This window comes from Alternaria triticimaculans (genome assembly GCF_023758025.1).
Source record: "Alternaria triticimaculans strain BMP 0046 chromosome Unknown scaffold_4, whole genome shotgun sequence".
Lineage (NCBI taxonomy): Eukaryota > Fungi > Ascomycota > Dothideomycetes > Pleosporales > Pleosporaceae > Alternaria > Alternaria triticimaculans.
In genome coordinates this window covers 1,802,207-1,827,558 of record NW_026055961.1, presented here as the reverse complement: position 1 = coordinate 1,827,558, position 25,352 = coordinate 1,802,207, and the positions used below count along the sequence as shown (strand labels likewise).

Genomic DNA, 25,352 nt, shown 5'->3' with positions numbered 1-25,352 from the left:
TCACGTAGAGAAGCTAGTCCATGTAGAAATCGCCCTTGAGGATCCGCTCCTGCATGGCATCAGGCACCCTAGGCTTGGGCATCTCACGAACGGGTGGCTCCATGATCGTAACGCTCTTAGCACGCTGGTGCGTCGGACCGGAAGGGCTCAGCATGGGAGGGGGCCCGGAGATGGAGCCTCGCTCGGCTCGCGATCGGAGGTTCTCAGCGAAATTGTAACCTTCGCCTGTTGAAGACGACGTTAGCGAGTAGTTTCCAAGTATGTTCTCGGACTGCTCTGCAATGGTGGAGGGCCAGATGTGTGATATGGAAGTAGATCGCCGCGAGTGTGCATGGGTAAAGGGACGAAGCAGGGTAGCGGAAGAGGGCAATGACTGTGACAATGAAGACAGACCTCGACCTCGACCAGTCGGGGGAGAGGAAGCTTTATGGATGGGTGGTCTACCATTTGGGTTCCCAACGCCTCCGTTGCTCTGCCTAACATCCCGCATTGCACGAGCTCCGAAGCTCAGCCGTCGAGCAAAGGGTGTGGCTGGGTTGCTGCTGCTAGCAGATGTGGAAGGGGCGTAGTCATCTTCGAAGGGGCTCTCGTCGACCGAGCCAGAGTTGGCGCTGGAGATGCTCTCGGTTCGGGTTCGCGGGGTCTGGAGGAATGGGGACGTCTGGCCAGGTGAAGCACCCAGACCGATGGTGGTGAGCGAAAGCCGCCGTCTCTGAGCGTTGGCAGCAGCTGTCGTGATGGGGCCCGTGGCAGCCTGTCCTCCGGATTGTTGGCCTACATAGCCGCTTGACCGGCCGAACAGGTCCTGGAACGTCTGGCTGGTTACTGAAGCACGTCGGCGAGGGTCCGGCGAGGCGAGCGGGGGAGAGTTCCGGCCGTTGGAGGACATGATGGGCGTGGCAACGAGGTTTAAGAGAGGTTCAGAGTCTGTATGAAGTGCTCAATTGAGTTGAGGGGTCGTGCGCGTAGAGCAAATCAAGATGGGGTGCGTAGAGAAACAAAACAAGGGGTGGGATGGTTGATAAGTCGCTAGGCGCACGGACGGGGTGTAGTACGTCAGTCAGCGGGGGTTGATGGCGTGATAAGCGATTTACGTTGGCCGCAGGGAAACCGCGTAGTATAAGATAGACTAGCAGAACACGTGTCCGATGTTGCAACAAGACAAGAGAAGAAGGTCGAAAAGAAGAGGAGCAGGAATGATAGACAGGAGAGTAATATGGAAGCAACACTGGGTGGCTTGGCTGCGCTTGCCAAAGGATGCCCATCTGCGCTAGGGCCGTGAGAGGCTTAGCGTCAATCCCTTCCCCGCAGAACGTGGATGCACGATGCGTGGCCCTTTCATCTGACATCCAACCACATTCAAGGGCAACTCGAGCCTAGCCGCTGCACTCCCCGCAGTCGAGCCCTTTGACCCACCCTCAGTGCCCACAACGACTATCGCGATCAGCACCGACACGGTAAGTTCCTAGCTAGCATGAGCTTGGTATGAGCTATCTCGCCACCTGGGTGCTTCACATATTTGAGTCTATGTGTACATAGTCATGGCACTTGCTCTGCACAGATCGAACCGACGGCGCCTACATCATGTCCGCATCTGTTCGGAATCTTCCCGGAGCGGGTGTCTGCTACATGCAACCGCCTTCTGTGGGGTGCCGGGTCCTGGATGCAGGTCCAGGTTGTGCGGAGCCTGCGGAACTTCTGACAAAAGCAGCCTCCATAAGACGTCGCATACTGCGGGGAATATAGAGTAAGCGTCATATGCGCCATTCCAGTGAGCGCGAGCAGAAGGGGAAGGTTTGTCGCTAGTTTGTGGATTTCTTGATTCCTACACCGGAGCAACACCCACCATCTCGAAGCCCAAATGCACGCAACATGAACGACACCCACTTGGGCCACATCGTGTGTAGGCCAGATGGGTTCCACGAACTTAGCGTTTGGATAAGCGGCTAGTTACACGTATAGATGACAGAGTCGTTGTACGACATGTAACTGGGCCATGCATGATTGGCTGCTGTGGACCTCCGGTGCCGACCTGTTGTCTTGTATGCGACAAGATGCAGACTCCCGACATCCACACCGAGATGAAGCTTGGTCTAGCACTTAGTGTTGTAGATACATGGATCTCATGGTGCATGGGGACAGTCTGTCTCTGGCGCTTGACCAAGCGCGAGAGCCTACAGCATGCGAAGCTCAGCTACGAACTGCACCAGATCCACTTCGTTCGGTCCGGTCTCGTCTTGAGTCAGTCAGCCGTCGGCCACGCTCCCAATTCCGCGGAATCTTTCTACATATCGGAGCTTGGCACTGTATGCATGCGGAGCCGGTATCAGCTGAGGCCTGCAGTCTAGGGGGCGCACTCCACCGCTTTTGTGTTTACTATGCTAAAACCAATCACGCATTGACCTTTCAATTTCAGTGAGCTCGTTCTACTTCGCACTATGCGGACGATGATGGATTTGCAGCGTACGGCGCCAACGATGGACCGCTGTATAAATGTGGTTGTGTAAATTATGGATACAAGGAGTGTAGAGAAGAGAAAGTGGTACACAAATTGTACCCGGCTAAAAGTACGGCAAGATCAAAAGCTCCGCAAGCAACCGGTCAAAGAAAAGGCAAAGGAAAGAATCGGAGATATATAGAATCATTCGGTTACCCAAAAACCGAAATCGGGTGGCCTGAAGGAAAGACAGAAAGCAACATAACAAAGGCCAGCGAATACAGACCGAAGTCCGGCGACCTTGAGTATCCAAATGAAGAATTCAACTAGCGTGCGGACAGCCGTAACGTCGTAAGGAAAGACATGAAGGTATTAAAAGGTGCAAAAAGTCACAGAGAAAGGAATGGAAAAAGTGCAAAAAGCCGCCAACGCCAGACCAAAAGGAAAAGTGGGACGACTACATACCAACTCAACTGTTGTGTTGAGCACGAGGTAGTCCGCTTGCAGATCGACATTACTGCATTGCTCGCTTCGATTCTCGTTCGTGTACCTCCGAACCCGACCTCTTGCGATTCTCGTAGACGACATTGCGGAAGAGAGCCATGTAATGAGTCGGCGCATGAGAATCTGCTAGCTTGCGTTCGATGTCTTGTAGCATTGCCCAATGATTACGGTATACGTCTTCCTGGGGCAATGACCCGAGTGCATCGAGAACAAATGGCGGGTCGTCATCTGATGCTGCTCCAATCAGCGCAACGTATAGGTTGCTTTGAACAGGGTCTGATAGGGCCTCCATGACACTCCACTTGACGCCTTCATATGCATTCTTATCGCGGTCCGTAACACGGTCGAGAATCGTAACAAGTGCCGCCGCTGCTCGGACGGCCACGTCCTCGACGTGAGCATGGCGTTCATAGAAGTCATCAATGGCTTTGACTAGTGATGTCAACTTCTGTGCACAGCTGGAGACGTCGAACCGAGGGGGGCCTTGGGAGAGGTTGTATGGTCCCTTGGCTATGTACTCATCCAAAGCGTCGAAAGTGGAAGTAATGCGCTTGTCGATCTTTTCGAAGAAGACGCGGCTTTCGAAGTCCGGGTCGATGATCTTGCGCATTTGGAGATATAGGCTGGGATACCAGTTTGCGTACTGCGTAAAGAGCTCTGTCAACTCCTGGTACTTCTTGGACCGTTCGGAAGTAAGAGGCGACTCGGGATATCGAAACTCTCCAGGAAGTGCATCTTGTGGCTCGTAGCACGAAAACATGTCAATGACTGTCAACTTCAAGTCGTCGTCTTCAGGCAGATTGTCATCCCGATAAACCCACTTCAGGTCGTTGGCGATATTGGCTAAGCCTTTGGTGTCCAGTAGTTCCGCAGGCTTGACGTCTTCGATCTTCGAGCCATCGGGAGAAAGGTGAAGAGGCGTCTTGACCATATCGTCTGGAGAAGTTGAGATGATCTGGTCTCCGACCCAATAGATATGCTGGGGCTACTTTTAGTGATGCGTCAATGGTTGTGTATGCGAGAGCGTACCTTGCACGCGAGACCTTTTTCGTTTGCGCCACACGTACACTCAGGTCTTCGTAACTTCCCACCCATCGCCACAATGATGTCGTCGTCAAGATGGAAGAACTTCTTTGGGCTGCCATTCGGGCTATAATCATCTTCCGAGACTGCGCAGTACTTGAGCCTGATATCGCTACCTTCCAGTCCTCTTTTGGCCCGCCTTCGTAGGTCGGTGTCGAAGGCCGAGACATTGTAATGAAGGTTCTTCGTTGATATAACCAGGGAAGGCGTAGGGGAAACGGTGGACTCGACGGATGGTATGGGCTGATCTTCCTCAGAATGCCCCGATGATTGTGTACTAGCTCTTGCGGCCCTTGCGGCCCCGGCACGAGTGGTAACCATGTCCTCTCCGAGAGAGAGCTTTGAGAACTGCTCTGCTGACATGGAGAATCTTCGTTATGGGGTACTTTCATACTAAAAGTCCAGTAAGGAGCTATATATCAAACCAACTCCCCCAGCTCCACGCCACCATCTTAGTTGATCCATCGTGTAGGCAGAGCATGTCCTCCATCTCACGACGGCGCTTAACGAGTAGGCCTTCCGTGCCGTAAGGCATTCGTACGTGTGAAGCGGATGTGGCTTGCTCGGGGAGAACCGAAAGTAGGGCAGGAAATCTGTCAACGCCGCAGTACTGCCTGGCTTACTAGAGCGAGTGCGGTAGGGTGACCACGGACATTTGCCGCGATTCCGTGCACGTTGGTGTCTTTATCGCGTCAATCATCTGCTTTTGGCCAGCATAACTGTCATAATACCCACTTGTTCACGAGCATTCCTCGTTGTGCACCAATGACATTGCATCGGTAGACCGAATGCCCAGTCTGCTTGAGGCGAAGCGATGAAAGCTTTAACCCGACGCGGTTAAATTAGGGGCGGCCGACGATCAAGGAATTGCCTTCTCCAGAGAATTATCTCGTTTTGCCGCCGGACCTTAATCTCAGAAATGCCGCTAAATGGTCAAGCTCAGCTATCGCAGGCTGAGTCGCAGTGATAATGCAAGGCACGGCGTTGGCGCACCGCAGCGGAGGCGAGGCTCGTGATCCAGCTTGCAGCAGGAATGCTACTTCCCATGCAAACCCGAATCCGTGCCGACACGCTGTACACGAGAAGCTTCGCTGCCAGGGATAATTAACGTAATAGCAAGCCTGGTGAACTTGCTCAAGTCGTAGGCAGCATCGGTCCGTAGTGGTGGAGTAGCGAGAACTGACGTTACTCAGCCATGATGTACGGCGCGCGCGAACCCTGTAACTACCAGTCAATACCTGGACCTCGAACCGTTATAAGGCTGACTGGAATGAAAGGAGTAATACGCTTCGAGTTAAGCTTCTGACCGCATAAACATCTATTTCATGCGTGGCACATTCTGATGATGTCCACTTTGTTGAGGATGCCTTGGGCCGCGCATCAACGACCTAGGTAGTCAGGTAGCGCTCGAGACTGTGTTACACCGACGTAATTCACTAGCAGTAGCGACGGCTTTGGGGGCTGTGGAAATGCCTAGGTGTCGAGCGCGTGCCATCGCTGGTGGATGCATCGTATGCATCCATCATGGTTCCGAGGGTTGAGGGTCAGGTCGCGTCGCGAAGCCCGTCTGGCACCCACAGCCTCACCGTTCGCGCAGCGGGCTATGACGAGGGCGTGAACTCTGCCATGCGATCACAAGCTCCATGTCTTCAGGATGGCTTTCGGGAATATTTTTAATCGATGGGGCGCCGCTTGCATGAGCCATGGACGCGTCCATTCAGCAGTTTCGACTAACCGCCGTGCGAGTGCAAGAGACGGAACGGCCCCGGACGAGCAACAACGAAGATCTAACAGGTACGAGGTGTTGTCACAGATTGAGACAAGCCCCCAAATTCGAGCGGCGCAGTGTGTTCATGCTTGGAGTGGGTGAATGTTTGCGAGGCGTGGATATCTGCAACGGCTTCCAGCTGTTGTGTTAGGTCATGGCGTGACGGCGTGGATCCCAGGCACAACACTCGGGATCCGCGCTAGCAGCCTGGGGATCCACCACACGGGACCGACTCCGATCAGAAGTTGTTGGAAGCATCGATTGTTGCTGCCTCGCCCAAATTAACGCGATGTGTTGTGCAGATGGGGCCATCTCCGTGTGATGGAGAACATCTAGGTAGCAGGCAGGCATGGACAACAGGCTGCGATACTGTGGTAGTCGACCTCACGCGTCACCGCAACAGAAGATCGAAGCTGAAGGATTCAAGGTGCAGCAGGCCTGCAGCACGGGTTTGTTGGTATACGAGTCTAGTCACAAGCGACCTAGTCTTTTGTGCCATCAATGCAGCACAGAAGCAGCTAGACCCACTGGCGCGGGGTCCAAAGCTGACATCTGCTCAAGCACCGAGGACACGCATCACACATACCATCCACACCATCACACAGATTATCGTTACTCGATACACTGTCCGCATCTCTTCATCGAATTAGAGCTATTCACTGCAACCGAGCGGCAATCATGTCTCAGCCCACGGCACCCTCCATACCTGCATTCTATCGCATATTCTTTACATACCTCGACCCCATCATCTGCGCTTGGGGCGCAACCATGGACTTCTTCATGCCCACTGTCGTCCTCTCTTCACACATCCCCTCACCCACCCCAGACATCGGCCACGCCATGATCCTCAAGCAACGTGGCGGGGGCATGCTAAATTTCGGCATCATGTCTGCTGTCCTGCTACGATACACAAACGACATGAACATCTGGCGCATTGTCCAGTTGTCGTGCTTCGTTGTCGATCTGGCGTACTATTGGGCAGTCTGGGAGGTGTTGGCAAAGCAGGGCAGACTAAGCGTAGGCACCTGGCGGGCGGAGGATTGGGGAAGTATAGGCATTACAGCGTTTGCAGGGCTGGTCAGACTAGCATTCATGGCAAGGGTGGGATTTGGTGAAGCCTCAAGGAATGACAAAAAAGACTTGTAGGTCTTGAAGAAGAAGTCCTACTACAAGTCTCATTGTGAGCGTATGAGCGCAAAAGAGTTGTTTGGTGCGAGATCATATTTTGTTCCGCTTGTCTGCTCATCATTGCCAGTCGCGATCCGTAGTGTTGAGATCATTGCTGGGCTGTGCTCTGCGTTTACAGCTATATTACCCCAGAACCCAGCGCGAGCCACTCGGCTATGTCTTGCCAGCCGTGTGCTACACTCGGTGCTGACTCTTGAAGCCTTTGCAGCTCAGCTGCGAGCACGACTGCCTGTCTTGATCCAATCCTCAATGCAACAAAATGGAGAATGCCAATGACCCATTGCCGCATTTGATGCGAAATAAGCAGACACGTACCCACTGCATACAGTGGCTGGACGAGCTGCATTAGTCTCGGTGAGATGACTGAATCGATAAATGTCCCCGGTTCTCTCATGATAGGTCCATCTTTTGTTTCATCTTCGGGGGCCAATCCAGCAGCAGAGAACACCGGGGATGGCACCATGCCGATGGTCTGGGGTACTGCGGCAATGATTGCAGCAACGTTAGCTCGTAGCACATTCTCCTCATGCTGTATGCACGCTTTCAAACTGGCAGCGTCGTAGAGCGGGGAAGTTTGTTCCTCACGAACCCTCATCAGGTTTGCTCTGATGATATCGTGCACTTGAATTCCAATAAACCGGGTGTAATTCCACAACTGCGCCATGACGGGAAAGAGGCAGATGCTGTATGTGTTTCCACAGTAATGAACTGAAGGTACATCAAGATGAACCCTTGTTGGATGCCAGGCTGCAGGTAGAAGAGCCTTGATATCCTCTAGCTCTTGACTGAGATTTCTCGCACGGTTGATTGTTTCCACGGGATCTCGGCTCTTGTCTTGACCGAGTTTGACGACTTCGTCCATGACGTGCAGAATGCCGATCATGAATTTTTTAACAAGCTCGTTGAATCCCGATTCCAGGGGGATGCTGTCGTACAGCTCTTGCAAGTGTTCTAGATATTGGTGTGCGATGTCAGTTCGTGTATTACATGCAGTCCGCACAGGGTTGTGACTAACTTGGAATACCCGTCCCTAGTTCAAGCGTGAAGAATAGAGCGACGCCGTATGACTGCTGGAATATTCGCCGTCCGAGTTCTGTCTCGAACTGCGACTTGCCGCGTAACATGAAGAGGGTGTAAGCACCGCTGACGTGTTTTGACCACCTATCGATGGAGCTCTTATCCGTGTATACCGTGCCCTCGTACATGCCAAGTAGGATGACCGAAACCAAAGTGCTATCTTTGACCGCGGCTTCGTGCGACATGAGCGCTCTGTTTGTTTCCTCTAATGCAGAACCGTATGCGACACGCGCTTTTCGCATGACGGCAGGGGACTTCGCTGCATTGGCGAAGATTGCTAGACTTAGGGCGCGGAAGCTATCACGAAGCGTACCCTCGATATTCGGCCGTGACAGCAGCTGGGGAATCCATTCGAATTGGCCTCCTTGAGGGAAATCGGCGGCGCCTGCATAGTTGGTGAGGAAGAAGCCTTGCGCTTGGGCGTCGATATTCGGCGTGGGTTGCAAGGCCATGATCTCAGCCTTGGGCGGACTCTGCACCGGATAGATCCGCTGCACGCTTCTGATCCTGTTGGGTTCTCCACGTCCCAAAGGCGTTCTTGGTTCTTTTGATTTGGCAAGCTCTTCGTAACGTTGCTCCGCCTTCTTTGCCACGACGCGACTCTCATTCTTGAACATTAGGGAAGCCACGTCGCGGTATCCATGGCATTCTTTGCCGGCACGGAGACATTGCGAGCAGGAAGGCCGCTTCTGGTCACACTGGAACAGCGGATTAGTGGACCAAGTATCTACTCACGCGTGCATTACATACTTTGATCCTGCGGTCCCTACATGTCTTGCAACCTGGAGAAGGTCTGCCAACATTGGGCATTTCGAGAAATGATGACTAATTGCCCGGTGGTGATACGATGCAGTCCGGACCCGCACTGCTAAGTTCTCACCTACATCGATGATGGGAAGAAGGGAACGCCACGTTTGTGTTTGGGGAAAGTAAGCGAGCAGCAAGGAATGCAAGAACCGCTCCCGGGCCTATGTACCCCACTATTGAATCGTGACTAGGCCGGACCGCAAATGGGCAATTGTGGCGAGCCCCCCTTGCTTTAATTTCACAGTAGACTCAACAATCGCACGTCGCTTGCTGCCGCACCAAAGCTTGAGGCCGCGTAAGATCACAGCACACTAGCATCTGCAGAAACATATTCTATTACGATGAAAGATGCATCCTCTATTTACGACAAGTCGATAATTCGTCACACATAATATTTACAAATCATAAAGCCTCCGTGGCGGATCTCACAGCTCAAATAGCATCCCTAGAGTTGACCTGCTCAAGATGGGCCGAGACACCCTTTTTCTCGGTATAATCGCTCTCGGTATCACTGGAATGGAAGCTGTCAACGACCGTGCTGCTAAACTTCCTAGCCGGGACACGCTTCTCGAAGAGGATATCGAGCTCTCCGTAAGTCCTGCCCTTTGGCTCAGGAAGACGGAAGAACGCCCAGATAAAGCAGCAAAAGCACGTTCCGGCGTAGAACAGACCACTCTTTGCGCCCCAATTCCAAGCACCGGGGTTGAGCATACGTGGAGTAATAACATTGCCGATGATAGAACCGATGTTGTAGAAGTTCCTGGCCAAGACGACAGTCTTTTGGCGAAGACGAGTGGATGGAATCTCTGCGACGATGGAGTAACAGACAGGTCCGACCGTGCAGTTGTATGCGGCTGCAAAAAGTAGGAGCATGGCGCCGATACCCCACTGCGCGCCAACGTTGCCGGCTGGAATGAAACCGAGACCTCCGATGATACACAACAACATAACCATGACGAGATCGCCATACACGTACAATGTGCGACGTCCTACACGTTGAATGAGGATCCAGGCCATGAAGACACCCACGCCACCAATTGCGTATTGTCCTAGACTCATGGAGAACGCATCCGCGTCGCTAAGGCCTGCTTGCTGGAAAAAGTATGTCGAATAACCGATAAGACCTGCTCCGCAGAAGGCCTGCGTAAACCATGCCATGGCGGCAATTTCAGTTCGGCGGAGATCTGTACCCTTGAAACAGTCCAAGTACGAAGTACCTTCAGAGACCGCCATCTCCATGGCGTTGGTGTGGCGCATCATAGCAATGGTCTCATCGGCATTGAAGTCGGGCAGCTTTTCGGGTGATGTGAGGCGCATCAACATCTTCTTTGCTTCTTCGCATCGGTCTTTCCGTACAAGCCACCAGGGAGATTCAGGTGCGAACGAGATGCCGATCATCAACGGGAGAGGCCAGAGCCACTGCAGGGCGTATGGGATGCGGTATGCCCATTGGTCGGGGCGCTCGGCTACACCCTTCAAAACGCCAGAGGCGAGGAATTGACCGATGACCCAGCAGAGGTTGACGTATGTTGTAAGAATTGGTCGAAGTGGCACCGGTACGACTTCGGCGGCATAGGTGCATGTCAGGGTCTGGAATACACCCCATGGGATACCGCACAGGATGAGACCGCATAGAAGCATGGTGATGTTCTGCGCGAAGAAGACGATGAAAATGAAGAAATTCACCGCGAAGAGCGCGCCGATCATTGTCTTCTTGTAGCCGAAACGATCCGCGATGAGACCGTTCAAGAGCAGACCTGTGAACTCTCCAACGTATGCACCGTTTGTGAGGCCCGCTTGCCACGCAGCGGTGAGTTCGAAGGTGCCATCTGCAAGTTGTTCGCCGAACTTTTGCTTAAAGGCAGGAACCGCCATCAGGTTGGCGATCAAGACCTTGTCGAAGCCTTCCATGATGATGGCTGCGGAGAGCAGGACGGACCAGGCGATGGCCTTTGGGTATAACTTGATACCCTGGCGCAGGGTCATCTGCTGCTCCGATCGAGTCGCGTTGCCAGCATCGTGGGCGACTTGTTTGATGTCCGTGACGGCGAGTGAAAGGCGGCGTGCCTGTTCGGCGTCGATAGCGACGACACTGCTGTTGCGGCGAGACATGATGGTCGTGTCCGAGGATGAGACGATGTCCAGGTGGCTTGACAAATGTGGGTATGCCCAAAGGATGAAGTAGGATGATGTGGGTCAGACCCAGACCTCTCCTGAACGTGGAGCTGGTGGGACTCGAAGCTGGATGGTGATCTCTCCTGGTGGATACCGTCGTTCTACTTATACAACTTCACGACCCCAGACACGCGATACCCATGCATAGACAGAGCTCGTGCCAAGTCAGAAACCGGGGATGGTGGAGGCAGTCAAGGGATGCGGGGAGGACGCCACTCTTGCAGCTGTGAGGCCATCTTCATCGCGCAGCACTATGGCTTGAAAGGCTAGGCTGTTGCTGGTGAGGCCCGCCGACACGGGTGTGCCATCGAAAACTCGGAGCAGGAGTGAAGGTCGTGATTCGACAAGATGCCGGACCGAGATTTCAAGGTTGCGTGCACGAGCCCCCAAAGCCGAAGCGACCATCACGTGTGGCACGGAAATGCGACTGAGCGTTCCCACTAACGCGGTTTGCCTTTCATCTCGGACCGAGAGCATGAATCGATAGCCTGTCGCGCCCACCATCTCCCCGCATACATCCTCGCTTAAATCCCGCAATATCGGACACGCGGGAAAGAACGTTGAAACACCATGCGATGGAAGACATCTGTGGGGAAGACTGTTGCTGGGTTGTGTGGGGATCGCCATGTGTAGACACGATCCGGCTTTGAGCCAATCGTCATTGTACCGAGAAACTTTCCGGTGGGGGGAACCTCCACGTGCGGTCCAAACACAGTGACCAGATCTCAACGACTACCCTCCATCTGATAAGATCCTATTGCAAGACGCTTATAAGAAAGCCACTGGTGCCATTGCAAGCCACCAAAGAAACGCTTGCCCTCATTGACGCTGCGTACCATCTCTACCCACCATACCTAGGTAATCAAAATTACCCCAAAGAGCACAGGGATCCAGCAGCAACACAATGACCGTTCCTCAAAGACCCTGGTGGAAAGATGGTGTTGTATACCAGATCTACCCCGCTTCTTTCAAAGACTCCAACGGCGACGGCATTGGTGACCTCAATGGCATCATTTCAGAGCTGGACTACATCCGCTCCATTGGTGTTGACGTCATCTGGATCTGTCCCATGTACGATTCACCCCAAGTAGACAGTAAGCATTACCTCTATACGAATTGCGCGTGGGATGTATATTGACCCCTTACTCCAACAGTGGGATACGACATCCGTGACTATGAGGATGTGTACAGGCCGTATGGTACTGTCCAAGACATGGAGAAGCTGATCGCCGAGACACATTCGCGAGGCATGAAGATTATACTGGATCTGGTGGTCAACCATACATCTGACCAGGTAAGTCTTGAAGGTGTAGCTCGGCACAACCCTGCAAAACTGACTTCTCCAAGCACAAATGGTTCTTAGAATCACGATCATCGAAAGACAACCCCAAGAGAGACTGGTACATCTGGAGACCAGCTCGTTATGTTGACGGCGAGCGCAAAGCTCCCAACAACTGGGTCGGCAACTTTACAGGTAGTGTGTGGGAGTGGGATGAGCATACCCAAGAATACTATCTACATCTCTTTTGCCCCGAGCAACCTGACCTCAACTGGGAAAACCCCGAAACGCGACAAGCCATCTACAAATCCGCCATGGAGTTTTGGCTACAGCGCGGAGTCGATGGATTCCGCGTTGATACCGTCAACATGTACAGCAAAGGTGAAATGCTTGACGCACCGATCACCGATCCTGGTTCGGAATGGCAGTTTGCTGGATACCAGTACTGCAACGGCCCAAGGATGGCCGAATTCCTGAACGAGATGAACCAAATCTTGGAGAAGTACGATGCTATGACCGTCGGCGAGTGCCCGCACACACCAGACATGAAGAGAGTGTTGGAATATGTTAGTGCTAAGGAGAAGCAACTGAACATGGTCTTCCAATTTGTGAGCAAGCCCGTAGACCGCAAAAACAAGAAATCAGCAGTACTAACTAACAGCATAGGATGTCGTCGACGTCGGCCAAGGCCCCTACAAGTTCCAAACTACACCGAAGAACTGGACACTCCCACAGTTCAAACGTGCCATGGCCCGCACGCAAGATCTTATTCGCGCCCCCTCAGATGGCTGGACTACCGTCTTCCTCGAGAACCACGACCAAAGTCGATCAATCACACGCTTCACATCCGATGCGCCCGAGCACCGCGTTGCAGGTGGCAAGATGCTTGCGTTGATGATGGCAGCACTCAGCGGCACGTTGTTCATCTACCAAGGCCAAGAAATTGGCATGACGAACTTCCCTCTGACCTGGGATATGAGCGAGTACAAGGACGTGGACTCGACAAACTACTACAAGATGGTAGCTGCGCGGACAAAAGACGACCCCAAGGCTCTTGAAGATGCGCATAAGTCGCTTCAGCATCTCGCTAGAGACCATGCTCGTGTGCCGATGAGCTGGTCGACCGCAACGCACAACGGCTTCTCGCCGCCTGACGCTACCGCGGAACCGTGGATGCGACCTCTTGAGGACGCAAAGGTCTGCAATGTTGCGCAACAAAAAGGCGATAAAGATTCCGTGCTCGCTTTCTGGAAGCGCATGCTGCAAGTACGCAAGCAACACAACGATCTCCTTGTGCATGGCCAGTACGACGATCTAGATGTGGAGAGCCCAGACTTCTTTGTCTTCAGCAAGACATGGAATGAGAAGAGGGCCGTGTGCATTTGCAACTTCACGGACCAGAAGAAGGACCTGGACTTCCCAGAAAGCGTGAAGAGCGAAAAGATGGAACTGCTTGTAAGCAGTGTGGATAACTGTGAGGAGAAGAAACTGGCTGCTTATGAAGGCAGGATCTATTTACTTGCGTAGATAGTGTCGCATGAATAAAATCATTGCCCGAAGCTAGATTTTACTGAGCTACATGAGCGACCTGCATGGACAAGCGTTGTGAAATATTGTTCCATGTGGCCAAATGTCCACTTCTCGCCTCTGATCTTGGAATTTCTTGGGCTTGAACCTGCACCAATCCGTCCGCCATATCCTCTAGCCCTGCAGCTGTCTTTGATTGCGTGACTTGATACCAAGGGTCGTTCACCCCACCAGGACTATTCACATCGTGTGGTAGGTTCGGCGAACTGGCATTGCTGAGTGCCTCAGGGAACATCGTTTGGAGACGCTCTAGCTTCTCGAGCAGTATGCTTCGACGCGTCTGATCAAGGTGTGGAATCAGCAGGACAAAGTCTAGGATGAAGAGGAAATCGTCAATCCTCAGTGCCGTTTCATCGATAGTCGCGGCGGGAACGTGGATAAGAACATCGGCAATCGTGTCTGTGATCTCGAAAAGTTTCTGAGTGATGCTGCTTCCGTGTACTTCGATGTCGTGGCGCGACATACTGGATAATTGTTGCCGCAATGTCTGTGACAGCCTTACCGGGAACAAGAGCGACAGGCAGTCTTTCGAAGATCGAGAAGACAAGAGGGTTTGGCTCATGGCTAAGCGCCAGACCAGAGTGCGCAGCCATTCACGCGTGATGCACAGATCGGCTCGTTGCATCATCGACAACATGGCCAACTCCCGTGCGTCAGCCTCAGGGTCGCCTTCAAGCTCGCGCGACTTGGCCTCGACCCACGTGCTGGTGACGCTGCCTCCTTGCGTGTCAAGCCAGCTATCAAGGAACTCCGTATCAAGCATGCGGAAAAGCTTGATGATCTGATTGAAGCCCTCGTGGACCTGTATCGGAAGTGTAGGGTCGTCTTCTGGCAATGTGTAGAGTGGAGGGAGAATGGCACGCCGGTAATCCAGGATAGCTATGAATCGCTCGTGTATGTACGCTTGCCAGTAGAGCCGCTGTCTTCGGGATCGTTCGGGAGGAGACAGCTGGGCCACGTTCTCCGGCTTGTCGATCTGCAGCAGCTGGATGATCGTAATGGCGTCTCGCATGTAGTAGAATGCGCTGTCGCTACCTTGCAGACTCATGAGGCAGTTGTGTATGAACATTGACTGCACGGCTCGCATGACCGAGAAATGGCAATGCTTGTGGGTTCGCCTCATGGTATCGATCGAGTAGTCCATGAGGCTTTCGATGGTTTGGACGATTTCTTCTGTTCGGCGGTCACCATACCGGGTCAAGTTCAGCGTGCAGCCTCCGAACGCGTAGATGAATGAGCGGACATCTGGATCGCTGTCCATGACCTCGATGTACTGTCGGAGCTCATGTTCGGCAATGACCGGATGAACAGGATACACCCCAGCAACGTAATCCGGGATGAGGTCGAGAAAGAAAGCCTTGGGGTACTGTGATGTGAAAGATGACGAAGGAGATGCTGCCCGGAGTCAGCAGTAGCACCCCAAATTTGAGTAGACATTGCCAGGGTGACATACTTGGTGTGCCTCCATTACGGTCAAGTATCGGCGAGATGGGACTGTACGGTGTCTGAAAGCTAGCTGCTGCTGAATGAGCAGGCAGTATGGGCGGCGACATTGCAGGCAAATTGGACGTTTGGCTTCTGAACTCGGAGATGATATGGCCTCGCTTGCCCTGAGACCTTTGCTTGCCGGAGGGAGAGTAGATGCACCGCAAGCCGAGATGCGCGCACTGTTGACACCGTGCTTGGCCGTTACAACGCACTTTCCTCCTCTTGCACGCGTCGCATGCTTTCGATACTCGTTTCTGGGATGGCTGTTCCATGTTCATAATGGGTCCTGCTGTGTGCATAATGTTTTTGTAGAGCCTCGGTGTCGGGATGATCAGGCGATCTGGGGAAGGACTGCGGAGACGCGCTAGCGGAGCGTAGTTCCTAATTGGTCCACCTGCAGACTGGGTTTGGTCGAACGGCGAAACAGGCAGGTGCGAGTGGCGTAGAAGGCGCGCCGAAAGGTCTAGGAATGACATTGCATAGTCTAGAAATGCGTACCTGAGTCGGACGGAACAATTGTGGGGTCGACTGCATGTCAGCTTACATATCCTGGCACGCCCAGGTGTGAAGGCCGACCTACATATGATGCAGTACATGTGTCTGACAGCATTGCCAAAACAAAGGATTGCGCTACCTGCGTATTCTCCAACTACTGTGTAGGTTTGCTAAGGTGATAACCATGGGAAGGGCTGGAGGTACTCTATGCACGACTGGGATTTGAAGAGCTGCTGGTATGACCTCTTTGCCTGCTACATTACTTTCTTAACGTTCACAGCTACGAGGAATGAATCCATGGATGCAGCAAAGATATTCATGTTCCCGCCACTTACCGCGGGCAAAAAAGAGAGCGCAGAGTCGTCACAACACAGTTTCGACCCTAGGGCAAAAAGAGATGACCACCTCCGTTATACTTTGGAAACATCTTGAAACCCTGTTATTGCTTCTTGTGGCGGGTTTATCACGACTGGCTATGTTGTATATCTTTTTTGCTTGGACAGTGTCCTCTTTTGGTTCCAGCCGCCATCCCGGTTTTGAGGTAGAATGGTTTGATGGAGTATTGTAGAATTAACCAATATATATACACATATAAAGCGGATATAGAAGTGGAGCAGGCAGATAGGGATTGTGGTGGAGTAAGCAAACAAACGCGAGCTCGAGAGCTCAATCCGCTCTCACCTTCACTTTCACTGCGAGGTTACACAGGAAAGACGCGTCACCGCGAGCCCAGAGATGAAGAATTTGCGCTCTCACCGTCACTGCTGTATGCGGCAAACGGTTTATGCGGGCTCATATGGTCGTTGCCTTGACTATCTTTGCGGCCTACAACGCGACACCCACCCTACAACCACCACACAACAGACACCTCTGGAGCCTACAACATAACAATACCCCTATCGAAACACAACACAAAAGCCTACGTATTCATCAACATGGCTCAGTGCACCGCAACGCCCATCCAGCAGGCTCTACGTAGTATCCTGCTGGCCGATATGGCAATGAGCAAGGCGAAGGGAGCAGATGAGTGGATGGAGGCAGTATGTCTACAATCATGATTGAAAGCGATAAGATCTAACGTAAATATAGTATACCGATTGGCATGAGGCTACTCAGTGGAGGGAGGAGATTGCCTCTGGAAAGAAGGCGGAGAAGAAGCTTTGGGAGCGGAAGCGAATGCGCGCTGAAGATTTCTTTCACCTCTACACTTACGAATCGGAGCCGAAACCGCGAAATGAGCGATTTGCGCTTCAGCAGGAAAAGAAGGAGGTTATAAGGACACTCCAAGAACATGTTGCGGCGCGAACTTCTGCCGGCGACATTGACATCGGCCCCCTACCACGAGCGCCGCCCGGTACGGGCAATAGTACCGATAGGTCACTCCGAATGCGATTGGCCATGAAAGAAGAACGTCTGGTCAGGGCGAAGAAGAAGGAAAAGTCTTAAACTCTGAATTTGGCTTCCATCATTCACGCATGTAGTGTACTATAGAAAGGCCGCCGAAGCCACCGCAAATATGCATGAAATCCTCCAATCACATCAACCAGAACTACTTAATCGAACCTGTGAGGCATCTCCGGAGTACCGTTACCACCATACATAGCTTCCTGCTCAGCCTGCTCCTTGGCCTGGAGGTACTGCCACCTCACACGAGCAGCCTTGAGCTCCGCCTCGGCAACTTCCAACTCAGCCTGCATCTTTTGGACAGCAAGAGGCTGACCAGATGTATCCACAGTATCTACAGTCTCGACAGGGTACATGCGCGCATCTTGGGGACCTGGAGAGACGGAGAAGGCGGGAGTCCGGTGGGTAAGGAGGGATTGGGTACCGGGAGAGCTAGTATAGTCTTCGTCGTCTTCGGTTACGATGGTTCTAGCGCGGCGAGTAGCGATTCCGCGACCACTGGGAGTGGTGCTGGTGCGAACAGAGCGCTCACGCTTCTTGGCCCGCTTGTCGTGACGCTCGAAGCCACCATCCTCGGCGCGGCGGAGACGGTTAGGAGCACCTACTCAATGTCAATAACATGATTCGACGTTCGAAGTTTCAAAGTCGTCGCTGATGTATCTGTTGAACGACTTTTAGGTATGACAGAGGGGTTGACTTACGTTTGCGGCGCTTCTCTAGAACGCGTGCTTCGTAGATCTCGTGGTTACCACGACGCCTCTTAGCGCCCTTGGGTTGATCTGGCTCGACAAGCTCTTCGAAGTAGGAGTCATCGGAAGATTCTTCAGAGGACTCCGGTATGACGACCTGGTTCTTGCGCTCTGGGTGCTCGTACTCATCCTTGATGTCTCTGATATCGGCCAGACGAGCCCAGGGATGCTTGGGCTCATGAAGAGCGACCTTGGCACGCAAATCAGCTTGGAACCGAGCTAGGTCTCCATTCGTAAGACGAGAAATAGACATCAGATCTTTGAGGAATTGTACACCCCAGTTGCGAGGGTCGTTCTCGGTCTCGTCCTTGATATGGTCGCGGCGCTCGCAATCCCAGGCGCGCATGCGAATATCCTCGGGGATGATGTCCAGGCTGTCGGCGAGACCGAAGGAAGCTGCCAGGGCGGGCAGAAGACAATTCACCAGGTCCTTGGTGTCATCGTTGAGGGTTTCGAATCGGCCCATGGTGATAGCTGATCCGTATGGACAGTGGACTTGAAGAGCTTGAGCTTGATGAATAAACTGCTGCCGGAGCGTTGAGGCAGTTATCTGAGCCGTAGACATTAGCAAGAGGTTTCGCGTCAAGTCTAGACTGGAAGGCTGGAGCAAGAGGATCGCCTCAGCAGATCAGAGTCGCGTCGCACTGAAGGACGAGGTGTCTGCGCCGAACATATCGCACGAACTTACCTTGAGTCGCCGCGAAGAATCGCTTTGATTGCGCCAAATACTACTGAAGTTGTAGCGGCGAGTAGGTGGTAGAGGATCAGTGTTGGAGATCAGATATCGCTACCTATATACGATTGCATGCGCTAGCAGTAATGGCCCGTTGCCTGCTGCGAATCTTGAGTCTTAGCAAGGTCGTCCAATGACAAGTAAGTGGGGTATATATCCCGAGATGTGGTCTCGTGCGCCTGATGTGACGTGTTCGTAGAACTGAGAAGTGAAAGATTTGAGACACCACCGGGTACCCTCGGTGCTGTCGGTAAGGAAGGTAGACAGCCAAGTTGTTGCTTTTTGGAAAGTGATCATGTAGATATAAGAGAGAGCAAAGCTATATATACGAAGAGAACGGTGGTGATGAGTTATATACCCGAGCAACAATTGGTTCAAGAAACGTAGTGAGAGAAATGACAGCCTTGACCGTATCGGAAGGTCTTGCTTGATCGCCTGGGTAATACCGATACGTCCTCAGAAACAAATTTCATGTGTTTGCTTGATGAGACTTCTTGTCTGGACAGGAGGGATGCGCATCGTATCTTTCAAGAAAAGTACGTGCACAACCGACGCAGGAATTGTTCATGATATTGGAAGAGAACGTTGTAAACAAATGATGAGATTCAGCCGTGGTGATCAGAACAATTAAATCTATAAGATAACTGCTAGTGGACGCAAAATCGATGGAATCTTGATGTTCAAAGATGATGTTTCGTGGAAGCAGCGCTGACAAGCTTCGCGACATCCTTTGGCATCCGCGCTAAAGTCGCGCTTCCGCATGCGCCTTCCCTGCACGTTACCAACCTCCCGTCCCTTCTCCAACTTGGACCACACAACATTCAGTGCAACAAGCGCAAGAAAAGAGATGGCCATGAAAAGGGAGCGCTCACCATCTCCAAAACCCACAACAGAAATATATCTCTCGTCAGCAATACAAGAGCAGACATCAACATTCAAAGCCGCGTTCTCTCCTAACCTATCCGCCAAAGCCTTACAAACACTCCCCGAATTCCGGACTGCCACCCACAAAATCGCAGCATGGAGGAAACCATCACGGCAAAAGTCTTTGATGCCGGAATCTCGCACTTTGTATGATCTTGGCCACGATGATGACGGCGAAAAGTGGGCCGGAGGACGACTCAGCAATGTACTACGAGACACGCAGACCGAGGGCGTTGTAGTAGTTGCGCGCTGGTACGGCGGGCAAAATATCGGTCCCATACGTTTCACGCATATTGAAAACAGCGCCAAAGAAGCGATTTGGAAGTGGAAAGTCGCCGATACGGAGATCAAGAAAGAGCAGGCCACCAAGAAGCAAAGAGTCGATGAAGAAGCTAAGCGGGAGGAGCTGATTAAGAACCTACAGGAAAGGGATTATAACATCTTTGCGCTGAGGAAGTTGTTGAGTCAGAAGAAGGCACAGTTGCAGGATGAGGAGCCTGCGCCGCCGACGCCGCAGAAGATGCAGGATTATGGGAAGATGACCATGGATGCGCTGACGAGGGTGGACAAAGCAAGGGATGCTACGATTGCGTTCATTTTGAAGCAAATCGATAAGATCGATGAGGAGCTTAAGCTTGTGGAGGCGTTGGAGGACGGCACGCAGGGGGCGGAAGAGGAGGGCAAGGCTGGAGAGGAAAAGCCTTCGACGCCAAAGTGATGCGATAGCCATTGCTTTCCTCGGATGCCATCCATTTTCCGATGAAACTGTCTATAGAATGCCATTTCAACTACACCAGATCGGCGGAAGTGTGGAAGAAGCATTCAGGGTTACCTTGAAGTTCCATCTGGCTCTTCAGGAATGGTCTCTGGAACCAATAACAGCTTCCGATGGCGTGGTCACTAAGACAGACCTCCAGCCCGTTTCCAACGCCATGAGAAACATGGGAAATTTCAAATTGCAACGCTGGCTTTGTGTCTACTAGGATAGTAGTTAAAGATATGGCTACAAGACTGGTCGGTCCAGCGCTGGTAGATGCGGTTTGTGACTAAAGAGTGCGGAGCAGCAGAGATACCGATCAGGTAGAAACTCTGTGCAAGTGGTTGCGGGTTTGTAAGATACGTATTTCCTCTTCTGATATAGTACACGTCTCTAGATGCACATAACGCATACACTGTACATCCAATATACACAAGCGCCTTCGGCTGCCCCAATCGGTTCTAATGCATGAACTGTTCGTCAGTACAGCGCCCAATCCCCTCCTACACCAATCCAGTCTTGCACCCTAGTGACTGATATTCCACCTGCCCTTCTTTAACCTCCGCATAATCATCTTCCGCCCCTTCTTCGTCCTAATCCTGCTCAAAAACCCATGTCTCCTCTTGCGCACCAGATGACTCGGGTTGTAGGTATCACGCGGACCGCACCGAATCTGCATGCTGCCCAGACCAGGATGTGAGGAGATTTTGGAGGCGAGGTCCAGCGTCTCGGAGCTTGAGGGGACCAGAGAGGTGGTGCCCGCGGGCGGGAGGGCGTTTGTGCGGGGCAGCATGGGGCGTCGGGGGGTGAGGAGCGATATCTGGCGGGTGGACGAGGGTGTGGATAGTCTGGAGGATGGGTTAGAGGGGTGGAGAAGGGGCTTGGAGGGTGGGTAGGTACGAGTGTGGTGGTGCTATGCGTGGTCGGAGGAGTGTGGATGCGCTGGTTGAAGGGCGCGCGACGACCCGTAGGCACCGGAAGGCGTTCATGATGTGTATGTCGACCGCAATTGCCTCCTCTTCGCTCGTTATGTCGTCTCCGTGGCGGCGTGGTCCCGATTTGTCGATGCGAGCGTGCAGTCTGGCATGCCCGTCGCGAAGTCCGCAGAGCTAACACATTCCTTGTCGTCCGTGCGCAAAAAGTTGGCCGTCGTCCCAAAATCCTAGCCAACAACTCCACCATTTCCACGATAGCAACTACCCACCCAACCCTCTATTTCGCGCCCAAACACTGCCAAAATGATGCTCGAAGCACCTCCTCCCCGCCGCCACGTCTCCAGCGCGCCCATCTCTCTCGACGCTGCGTCGGCCATCCTCGAAAAGTACCTCTCGAACTCGGAAACGTACCCGCATCTCCATCCCGATGCGACTATCACACCAGAAGGCGTCGCATTCAATGCGCAAGGCGGTGCTATGGGTAACCCAATCATGCACCACTTGCGCCGTGTAGCAGCGGGTATGCGCGGCGAGTACCAGGAACCAGAACGAGCGCTAGACGAGGAAGACGACCGACAAATCGCAACCACGGATGTCACTGTCAAGACTGGTCGCAAGGGCGGCCTCAAGAAGTCCAGCCAGTTTGCAACGGTTGCCGAGGGAGAATGGCAGGACCTGGCTGAGTATCAGGCTGAACAGGGAGATATCGAGATTGGAGAGATTGGCGACAGGACGAATGTTGTGCAGGAGGGTGGTGAAGAGCCTCAGGTACAGTCTACCAAGGGCAAAGACAAGAAGAGGACGAATGCGCAAGTGGAGGAGCAGGGGCCCGCGGATGGCGCGATAGACAAGGACGCGAGGAAGAGGGCGAAGAAAGAACGAGACCAGCAGAGGAAGAAGGAAAAGGCCGCGAAGGGCAAGTCAAAGGAGTAAAGGTGTCACATCTCACGATCTGGAAAAGATACATGGTGGGAAACGACTCTGACGGACGCCTCGGCCATTGCATTTGGGCTGTATTCTACGAACTTTTCGTCGCACTTGCGACCCTGCGCGGTCAAGTTCCCATGACCTTTTATACCCGATATTGTACAAAATCCGATCGAGATGCACGCCTAGAGTTCCCGATCCGCTGCCTTGATAGGCTTCTCCTCGTCCGCCGCCTTGTCCTCCGAGACCTTCTTGTCGCCAGTCCAGTTCATAGCCTTGAGGCGCTCCGTCAGGATGGGGTGGGAGTGGTGGAAGCTGGAATAGAACCAGTCGGCATCCATGCTTGACAGGTTCTGGATCTGGAGCTTGATCAATGAGGCACCGAGTTCGCGTGCATATCCGAGCTTGACGGCGAAGGCATCTGGGTGTTGTTAGCATTGGCTGGGACATGGATTGGGACCAGGATACATACCGGCTTCGTACTCCATGCTGCGAGTCCAGATGTTGAGGAGGAGCTTGATGATGGAGTCCGTGGGCGACAGGATCTCGTTGAAGAGCATGAAGCCAACAATTGTCGGCTGCTCCCTGTGGAAACCAAAGTCGGCGTAGAGCGAGCGATTGTCGATGAAGACGGAGAACAGGGCGAACATGTAGAATAGATGCGCCTGGCTAATGAAAAGAAGTCGCGAAGTGTGGTTCATCTTCCAGTGTCCCAGTTCGTGTGCCAGGACAGCTTCAACCTCCTTCTCCGTGCTCTTCTCCAGCAGTGTGTCGTAGATGACAATCTTCTTCTTGCCGATCCAGGGTAGTCCAGTGAAGTATGCGTTGCTGTGGGCGCTGCGCTTACTGCCGTCGATGACCTGTAGTTCCGAGAGCGGGAAGTTGAGCTTAGACGCAAGCGCCTCGACAGACTCCTTGAGCTTGCCGGGCTTGAGCGGCTCCAGCTTGTTGAACATGGGCACAATGAGGATCGGGTAGATGGTCATGCCAGTGATCTGGATAACCAGCATGAACATCCACAGGTAGTAGAAGAAACCCTGGCCTGTCTTCTTGATGATGGCCAAGAAGGCGCTTCCAATGGGAATACCGAAGGCAATAGCGAGAGCCTGGCCCTTGATCATGTCCGTGAGCCAGAGCTTGACCGTCATCTTGTTGAAGCCAAACTTCTCCTCCAGCACGAAGCTGTGGTAGTAGGAGAAGCCGAGGCCGGTGATCAGATCGATCCACCCCAACATGTACATGAACAAGAGCGACTGGGGAATTTCACCAGAGAAGCGGACGGGCGCATAGCGAGCGACGACGGTGCCGGCGGCTGCCCAGACGAGCGGGTATACGTTGAAGTAGAGGACGGCGAGGGATTTGACCTGGTTGAAGAGAGCGGAGAAGAAGCTGAACTTGGCTTTGGCGCGGCCATATTCCTGTCATCGAGTCAGCGCTGGTAAGCATGGCAGGGTTGCTGCAATTGTGCGCGTACCTGAGATTTATCGAACGTCTCCCGTTCAATTTCCTTATCGAGAGCCTTGGGGACGGTGGTGCGCTGGAGGACACGGTACTGGCGAAAGAGAAGCCAGTTCTCCAGGGCGAACTCTGCGAGCGAGAAGCCGACAACGAGGCGCTTCCATGGAAAGAGCGGCCGGTCGAGCCAGCGGCCCAGGCGCTGCATCATGTTAGTCATGGTAGCCTCGGTTTATTTGTGTGCGCACTAACCTGAAGGATTGCCTGGATCATGGCGGTGGTGGTGAATGTTGGTTGCAGGCAGACACGCGAGGACAGATCAATGTTCATGTTCCGCGTCAGCACTCCAGGGCTAGCGCCAGGCAGGGTTCAACCACAGTACGTCACAGGGCTAGGTATTGTTCTTCTCTTTCATCCCGTCTTTCTCTGCGCGCCCTCTCTCAGAACAAATCTATACCCCTTCTAGTCTTTCTTTCTATGATTTCGTGCCACGACGACACGCTATATCACTTGGCGACAATCACGGATGTATCCCAAGATGATGCGCCTTCACGCGCGCGCGTTTGCTCGACACGTTACTCTACAAGATAATGCCACCTTAGCTCTGGCCTTGCTGTTTACGCCAGCAGGCCCAAAATAACATGCGTGAACCACCCTCGCTCAACGGGTCTGACCAGAGGAATGGATTCTACATCTATGACTTCAGTCATTCATCACTGTCAGGGAGACTGCAGAAGTAGACGTTCGAGGTGAGCCCCAACGCGCTTGCCTTCGCAGCTGCGCGGTGAGAGGAAGGCGCAAGGCGTGACTGAACGTAATTTCGTTACACTCTGAGCGAGCACCCAAACAAGCAACTGAACATCTAGACCTTCACTGCAACCAAATCCAGTCTCGTCCCCGCAGCTACACTAACCCCACGCGCGACTACCACGGTTCCGAACATAGCGCGGTATGAAGCGTCAGAGCAGCATCTTCCGCGCCAAGCGACTGTCGAAAGCCTTTACATCGACACTGACTAGCGTCTTCGAAAAGGCCGATTCGAGAAAAGGCACCACGACAACAGCGCATCATCTCCTCTCGCCGATAGCCGAACGACACTCAAAGGAAAGCTCTAGGCCAGGAAGCGTACAGGAAGATTTCGACTCCGCGATCCCTGCGGAAGCACCCACCGAGTATTATATAATACAGGAGAACAAGTATCCTGCTCTGCGGGCCTTGCGGAGCGATGCAGAGATCGGGGACGGAATATGGAGATGCTGTCACTGTCGTCATGAGAACGTCGTTACGCACTACAAAGGCGCGTTTCCTTTCAAACATCTGGTATGCAGTCGCTGCAACGAGATACTGTGTTCTCAGTGTCACTCATCCGAGATTCTATCACCTCTACCGTACGGCATGATTCAAGCACCACGGCCACGCCTCGATCGCGAAGTTCGCTATTTCCATATCTGCACTACCTGCGGACTGAGTCATCGCGCCGAGATGGAAGGTACGACCCTGGACTTTTATGGTGTCAAGTGTGCGGCTTGCGGAAGCACTTCATACGGTGACTGGCCACGCTACCATATCGGTAACAACGA

The 25,352-nt window shown here is 53.0% G+C and overlaps 11 protein-coding genes across 11 annotated transcripts; 4 read left to right on the top strand and 7 right to left on the bottom strand.

Moving 5' to 3' along the window:
* Nucleotides 1–13: 13 nt before the first annotated feature.
* On the bottom strand, nucleotides 14–889 carry J4E78_004199 (uncharacterized protein; the record flags this gene model as incomplete). The annotated part of the gene is made up of 1 exon (XM_049364829.1): nucleotides 14–889. The coding sequence occupies one exon, from the start codon at nucleotides 887–889 to the stop codon at nucleotides 14–16; it is 876 nt and encodes a 291-aa protein (XP_049223907.1).
* Nucleotides 890–2,951: 2,062 nt separating this feature from the next.
* Nucleotides 2,952–4,036, bottom strand: J4E78_004198 (uncharacterized protein; the record flags this gene model as incomplete). Its single annotated transcript, XM_049364828.1, has 2 exons — nucleotides 2,952–3,920; nucleotides 3,971–4,036. The coding sequence occupies 2 exons, from the start codon at nucleotides 4,034–4,036 to the stop codon at nucleotides 2,952–2,954; spliced, it is 1,035 nt and encodes a 344-aa protein (XP_049223906.1).
* A 3,062-nt stretch (nucleotides 4,037–7,098) lies between these two features.
* Nucleotides 7,099–8,674, bottom strand: J4E78_004197 (uncharacterized protein; the record flags this gene model as incomplete). Its single annotated transcript, XM_049364827.1, has 2 exons — nucleotides 7,099–7,931; nucleotides 7,996–8,674. The coding sequence occupies 2 exons, from the start codon at nucleotides 8,672–8,674 to the stop codon at nucleotides 7,099–7,101; spliced, it is 1,512 nt and encodes a 503-aa protein (XP_049223905.1).
* Nucleotides 8,675–9,296: 622 nt separating this feature from the next.
* On the bottom strand, nucleotides 9,297–10,976 carry J4E78_004196 (uncharacterized protein; the record flags this gene model as incomplete). Its single annotated transcript, XM_049364826.1, has 1 exon — nucleotides 9,297–10,976. The coding sequence occupies one exon, from the start codon at nucleotides 10,974–10,976 to the stop codon at nucleotides 9,297–9,299; it is 1,680 nt and encodes a 559-aa protein (XP_049223904.1).
* Nucleotides 10,977–11,943: 967 nt separating this feature from the next.
* Nucleotides 11,944–13,845, top strand: J4E78_004195 (uncharacterized protein; the record flags this gene model as incomplete). Its single annotated transcript, XM_049364825.1, has 4 exons — nucleotides 11,944–12,133; nucleotides 12,194–12,333; nucleotides 12,387–12,926; nucleotides 12,985–13,845. 4 exons carry the CDS (start codon nucleotides 11,944–11,946, stop codon nucleotides 13,843–13,845), a joined length of 1,731 nt encoding a protein of 576 aa, XP_049223903.1.
* A 40-nt stretch (nucleotides 13,846–13,885) lies between these two features.
* Nucleotides 13,886–15,458, bottom strand: J4E78_004194 (uncharacterized protein; the record flags this gene model as incomplete). Its single annotated transcript, XM_049364824.1, has 2 exons — nucleotides 13,886–15,300; nucleotides 15,359–15,458. 2 exons carry the CDS (start codon nucleotides 15,456–15,458, stop codon nucleotides 13,886–13,888), a joined length of 1,515 nt encoding a protein of 504 aa, XP_049223902.1.
* A 1,365-nt stretch (nucleotides 15,459–16,823) lies between these two features.
* J4E78_004193 (uncharacterized protein) lies at nucleotides 16,824–17,334 on the top strand (the record flags this gene model as incomplete). Its single annotated transcript, XM_049364823.1, has 2 exons — nucleotides 16,824–16,928; nucleotides 16,978–17,334. 2 exons carry the CDS (start codon nucleotides 16,824–16,826, stop codon nucleotides 17,332–17,334), a joined length of 462 nt encoding a protein of 153 aa, XP_049223901.1.
* A 107-nt stretch (nucleotides 17,335–17,441) lies between these two features.
* J4E78_004192 (uncharacterized protein) lies at nucleotides 17,442–18,507 on the bottom strand (the record flags this gene model as incomplete). The annotated part of the gene is made up of 2 exons (XM_049364822.1): nucleotides 17,442–17,893; nucleotides 17,994–18,507. 2 exons carry the CDS (start codon nucleotides 18,505–18,507, stop codon nucleotides 17,442–17,444), a joined length of 966 nt encoding a protein of 321 aa, XP_049223900.1.
* A 1,114-nt stretch (nucleotides 18,508–19,621) lies between these two features.
* Nucleotides 19,622–20,416, top strand: J4E78_004191 (uncharacterized protein; the record flags this gene model as incomplete). The annotated part of the gene is made up of 1 exon (XM_049364821.1): nucleotides 19,622–20,416. One exon carries the CDS (start codon nucleotides 19,622–19,624, stop codon nucleotides 20,414–20,416), a length of 795 nt encoding a protein of 264 aa, XP_049223899.1.
* Nucleotides 20,417–21,693: 1,277 nt separating this feature from the next.
* J4E78_004190 (uncharacterized protein) lies at nucleotides 21,694–22,323 on the top strand (the record flags this gene model as incomplete). Its single annotated transcript, XM_049364820.1, has 1 exon — nucleotides 21,694–22,323. The coding sequence occupies one exon, from the start codon at nucleotides 21,694–21,696 to the stop codon at nucleotides 22,321–22,323; it is 630 nt and encodes a 209-aa protein (XP_049223898.1).
* A 179-nt stretch (nucleotides 22,324–22,502) lies between these two features.
* Nucleotides 22,503–24,045, bottom strand: J4E78_004189 (uncharacterized protein; the record flags this gene model as incomplete). The annotated part of the gene is made up of 4 exons (XM_049364819.1): nucleotides 22,503–22,738; nucleotides 22,790–23,735; nucleotides 23,792–23,974; nucleotides 24,025–24,045. 4 exons carry the CDS (start codon nucleotides 24,043–24,045, stop codon nucleotides 22,503–22,505), a joined length of 1,386 nt encoding a protein of 461 aa, XP_049223897.1.
* Between the last annotated feature and the right edge of the window lie 1,307 nt (nucleotides 24,046–25,352).